The sequence below is a fragment of the Manduca sexta genome, unplaced genomic scaffold (genome assembly GCF_014839805.1).
Source record: "Manduca sexta isolate Smith_Timp_Sample1 unplaced genomic scaffold, JHU_Msex_v1.0 HiC_scaffold_1950, whole genome shotgun sequence".
In the NCBI taxonomy this organism is placed as follows: Eukaryota; Metazoa; Arthropoda; class Insecta; order Lepidoptera; family Sphingidae; genus Manduca; species Manduca sexta.
The window spans coordinates 24,909-30,375 of NW_023592866.1; the positions used below are offsets into that span (position 1 = coordinate 24,909).

At 33.8% G+C, this 5,467-nt stretch overlaps 1 protein-coding gene across 1 annotated transcript; it reads left to right on the forward strand.

Annotated features, from left to right (window-relative positions):
* Nucleotides 1-273: 273 nt before the first annotated feature.
* On the forward strand, nucleotides 274-4,699 carry LOC119191815 (mitochondrial chaperone BCS1-like). Its single transcript, XM_037445681.1, is given in 9 exon segments — nucleotides 274-772; nucleotides 1,388-1,527; nucleotides 1,784-1,996; nucleotides 2,797-2,935; nucleotides 3,423-3,567; nucleotides 3,569-3,618; nucleotides 4,030-4,173; nucleotides 4,515-4,556; nucleotides 4,558-4,699. Coding segments are annotated over 9 exon segments (1,272 nt in total). The 5' UTR covers nucleotides 274-449; the 3' UTR covers nucleotides 4,634-4,699.
* The last annotated feature ends 768 nt before the right edge of the window (nucleotides 4,700-5,467 follow it).

The window sequence follows — 5,467 nt, forward strand, 5'->3', positions numbered from 1 at the left end:
GTATTTTGACTTTTTATAACGTTAACGTCATTCCGGATGTATGTGCCCGGCCCATAAAAGTTTACTTGTTTTTTGCATGTATCATGGATACCGGCCATGGCTATGAATAAATAAAAAAAAAACATCTGAGGGTACCTATCTTTCCATATATATTATAATTCTCTTTGGTACCTATCACTCAGAATAATCAGCTGTGATACATACGTAAGACTAGGCAGTATGGTCGAAAGACTTTGTCTAAGGAAGAATAAAAAAAAATATCAGCTGTCACTTTAACATTGACATGTCCCGTCCATGCCCCTGATAGGAGGTAATATTGAAATCGCTAGATTCTAGATTAAACTCTAAAATGCAAGAACATAATACCAAATAATAAAGTTTGAGAATAAGTATCTTAGTTTTTACATGAATACTAATCGTTTTAAACGTTTCTACAAATAAAACATAAAATGACTATCGCCGATTACGTGAGTGCTTTATCGCAAAACCCTTACTTTGGAGCTGGTTTCGGTTTATTCGGGGTTGGAGCGGGGGCGGCAATATTACGAAAAGGTTTTCAGACATCTATGGTCTTATTTCGAAGGCATTGCATGATCACCCTTGAAGTACCATGTAGAGACAAATCCTATCAGTGGTTACTGCAGTGGATAACGCAAAAAGGTGCGAGGCAAACACAGCATTTGAGTGTCGAAACGTCTTTCGAACAGAGAGATACGGGTCAAATCAAAACCAAATATGAGTTCATTCCTAGTGTTGGACAACATTTTTTTAGGTCAGTGTGAATTACTATTCCATATAATAAAAAACTCACAGACATCTAACATTGCTTATACTCCCATTGAATCACCTATAACAATCTACAGATACATATAAATATTGCTGAAATCTGTCAACAGCTTGCCCACGAGTCTGAACTCTGCTATAGACTGCCAGAATGCCAGTTTATAATCAGGCTTTCTCTTCAATATCCTGAATAAAAATAAGCTATTGTAGGTAGGTAGACAGCATCTAATAATTGTATTATTTTTAATATTAACTTACAATCTTGTTAATGATATGAGAATTAAATTCATAATATTCTTATATATACAAACAGGATTAGGAATATGTATACCATCTACATAATTATAATTAGGAAAATATGGTGTAATTTCCATAAATTACACACAAGGTTTAGGTACCATTACCTAAACCTTTGCCTTGTATGAAGCCTTATTAGTCATATATATATATATATATATATATATATATATATATATATATATATATATTGTATATAGATTCTGGGCAATTAAAAATTGTACACTATTTTTCAATCGCCCTAACTTCTATTTTAATAAAAAGTTATTTTCCAATTGATGGCAAAGTACCACATGGTACATTTCAGATATGCTGGAACATGGATAAAAGTTGACAGAACCAGAGAACAACAAACACTGGATCTACATATGGGCATCCCTTGGGAAACAGTCACATTAACAGCATTTGGTCGGAACAAGCAGTTGTATTATGACATACTTGAAGATGGTAATTTAATTTGTTACTATAAAAAAATGTTACTTGTCTGTTTTATATAACTATGTATGTAGATTCACTCATAATTTATACAGGAACTGCTAAAGATAGATGATATAATTCAAGATGGAAAATATTTCAATCTTGATATTGTTTTATCTGCTAGCAAGCATAGATCTGCTTGTATCACCCTGGAGCTGGTATATGTGAATAGGCTTGCTTCTCTCACATCTTGGAACCAAAAATACCACTTTATCATTTATTTCAGCAAGAACTATGGCCCTAAAACAACATGAAGGCATGACCATAATGTATACAGCCATGGGATCAGAATGGAGGCCCTTTGGACACCCACGACGACGCCGCCCTATAAAAAGCGTCGTCCTACGTGCCGGATTGGCAGACCGAATCTTAACAGATTGTTTAGATTTTATAAAGAATCCGCAATGGTATACGGAACGAGGCATTCCATATAGAAGAGGCAAGTTTTGACTCCATATACTTTGTATAAATTTTATTTGGATATCTTCCGAATTTATTGTGTCTAGACTAGATTTTCGTATGCGTTAAATAATGCTAAACATAGCATAAAATTAAATACAAATACATAGACTAAAAAGTCGCAAAAAAAATATATAAATGTCTATTTTAAGACTAGACCTCTTGAAAAATACAAGCTACCAGTAAACTATTTGCATTAAGCTTGTTGCTGTGATTATTTTGCCATTATAGGACAAGTAGTGTACCTTTCAAATCAGGCTATGGCTGAAGTCACATGTAACTATGATACATAACATTTATTTACCACTAGGTTTTGCCTGCGGCTCCACTCGCGTGAAAAAAAAAATCCGGAATAAATATTTTTCCGGGATAAAAGTAGCCTATTAGTGAAAATATTTTTAAGTTGGTTTACCTTTGTTCCTGAGATTATCGCGTTCAAACAAAAAAACGTAAACTCTTCAGATTTATATAGTATAAATAAAAAAAAAATTGTTTATCTTAATAGATTTTGCAAGGCTGATGCCCCTACGAAAAATACACGGGAATTATATTTATCGCCTTTATTCGTATATCCTTTTAAAAATACGAATTTAGGTAACAAAATATTCACAAATGCCGGTTTATTACCTTGTGAAGGTTTTGAATTATTCCTTTCGTAAATCGACCGCGTGATTGCACGATGCTCACCTCCTTCTACCTCTTTTGCCCTCTACACGCCTCTTTTTTCTCATTCATTAATTTTTATATTTTGTTGGCTAACCAAAGAACATTTTTATGCAGGTTATTTACTATATGGGCCACCTGGATGTGGAAAATCCTCGTTCATAATGGCATTAGCAGGTCAATTAGAGTACAACATCTGTGTCCTTAACTTATCTGAAAGAGGCTTGACGGACGACAGGCTTAATCATCTTTTGAGGTGAGTGAAACTAATATTATTCCAGCGTTATTTTCACGCGCCGACTGCGACGACATAACAAAGTGTTAGCCAGCGGTGCGGCTTGCCACATGTCAGAAATGTTAGTATGGTAATATAACGATACGATCATGCGGTTGACACAACAGATGTGATTTCACTGATATGCCCCAGCTACACAAAACACAAGTGTGTGTTATGTCGGTTTGTTGTTAGGCTCATTTTTTAACTTCTGTTTCCTTTTGTTATAACAAATCTAGCCTGCACGGACGCACTGACATTGTTTGCTTAAACACCACAAGAGATAGCGCTCAACCTATGAATTCTAAGAAAGAGGGACTTAAAGTTCGTAATTTACTTAGGAACGTTAGTACGTTTTATAGATGTATATATTATCATGGAACTTGATAAATCCAGGGTAAATTAAAAGCCCCAACATAGAACAATGTACTAAAACAAGCTATTATCGCACGTACATTTTATTTTACAGCGTTGCGCCTCAACAATCCATCATATTATTGGAAGACATAGATGCAGCTTTTGTGTCCCGTGAAGACACTCCTAAACAAAAAGCTGCTTATGAAGGATTAAACCGCGTTACATTCAGTGGATTACTTAATTGCCTTGATGGTGTTTGCTTCTACAGAAGCTCGGATCGTGTTCATGACAACAAACTATTTGGAGAGGTAAGATTTTCTCATACATCGTATTATTGCTCCGTTTTAATGCCAAAGTAACCCATAATATTACAGCTTGTACAATTAGTAAGAATAACTAACAATCAAAAATTATAATGAATAAACATTTTTTAAAATACAGCCTGAAATTAATCTACAACTAAATTTCTATACAATTTTATAATTACAACTTTTGTAATGAAACTTAATATTATTTTTTCCTTACTTTAAAATATCATTCACTACTCAGACCCATTGATAATTAATAATACCTATATTATCTTGTGACTATAACTTATATGTACCGAGATTTATACCCAATTTGGAATAAAATCAAAAAGGTTAATTGCAACATATAACAATAATTAATTACACAGTTGTGTTCTTAAATTTCGAATATTAAGGAATTTATTTATACAGATTAGATCCAGCTTTAATCAGACCTGGACGGGTAGACATGAAAGAATTTGTTGGATACTGTGATCAAGAGCAAGTGGAACTTATGTTCTTAAGATTTTATAAAGGCGAGCAAGCTGCCGAACTCGCACGAACTTTTGCTACAAGGTAATATTTAGAGAGATCATAATTAATGCGTTGACTGCAGCGCCTAAGCAATTACCACTCGTGCAACTGATCATTCTTTAGGCTTATTATCTCTCGCTTGTCAAACCCGAAATGAGAATGACGTCACAGACCTAGCATGTGAAAATTAGCGCTACGAGTATATTTATTGGCCAACATAACTATTATTCTGTTTTATCAAGGACGTAATACACAGCGTATGTGTTTTAACCCTCTACTGTAGCCACACTTATAAGCGCGCCTGACATTATGTAGTACCATTCAAAATTTAAGAGCTGCGTAAACGTTTAATGTTTTATATTTCCTCATCATTTTTTTTCTAGGGTCATGGAGATGAAAAAGGAAGTCAGTCCCACTAAATTCAAGGTACTTCATGTTCCACAAACATTCTGATCCTAAAGATGTATTGTTAGATGTTACATCAATATGGACACTGGGATAGTGAGAATAATAATTATAGATGTGATAAAATGATTAAATAAAATTAGACATAGCATAATTACAATCAGTCTCCCTTCTTTATTTCAAAATAGCGTAGAACGAGGTGAATAAAATTCGCAGGGTGAAAAAAAAAACAAAACCTATAGTGCAATTAAAGAAACCGAGGAGCCCTCCGTTTAGTTATATAAAGCTTAACATTGTTACGGAGAGCCTCGGTGGCAGTTGTTTCTCGTCTCTCACTTATTAACCTAATAACCATCTCTATATTCCTGACGTGGTGTAATCAGGTTTACCGTAATAAAACCAATACGTAAATCACGTCAATATATTGTGTTCTCTATTATATTACAGTACTCAATGAAAATTTAATTTCTTTACCCTGTGATTTATAATCATCGCGTTTTACCGCAGTAAACACATAACATTTTATCTACAAATCATAGCAATACTTAAGCATTAGTAATAGGTAAATTTCTGTAGGTATACAGCAAAACTAACAATAACTAACTATAGTATCTCATACTTAGTCGTCATTCGCAACGTTATAAATCTAATTAAACTTATAACATTTCATAATCCTTTTACTTCTTCTTCTTACAATTTAATTCTCTAATCCAATCAACCTGTTGGAATTTACTATTTATGCCGTAAGAACCTGGGTAATATTGTATTTCTTAAGTTGGGCCAGCAGTGATTTTATCCCGATTTTAGGGTTTTAAGCGGGCGATCGATCCTAAAAACTAATCCAAACCATATCTGTAGCAATATGCTACACCGATATATCAGTGGTAGAAACAATTTCATGGCCTGTCTGAAGTTACACATATCGAACTTT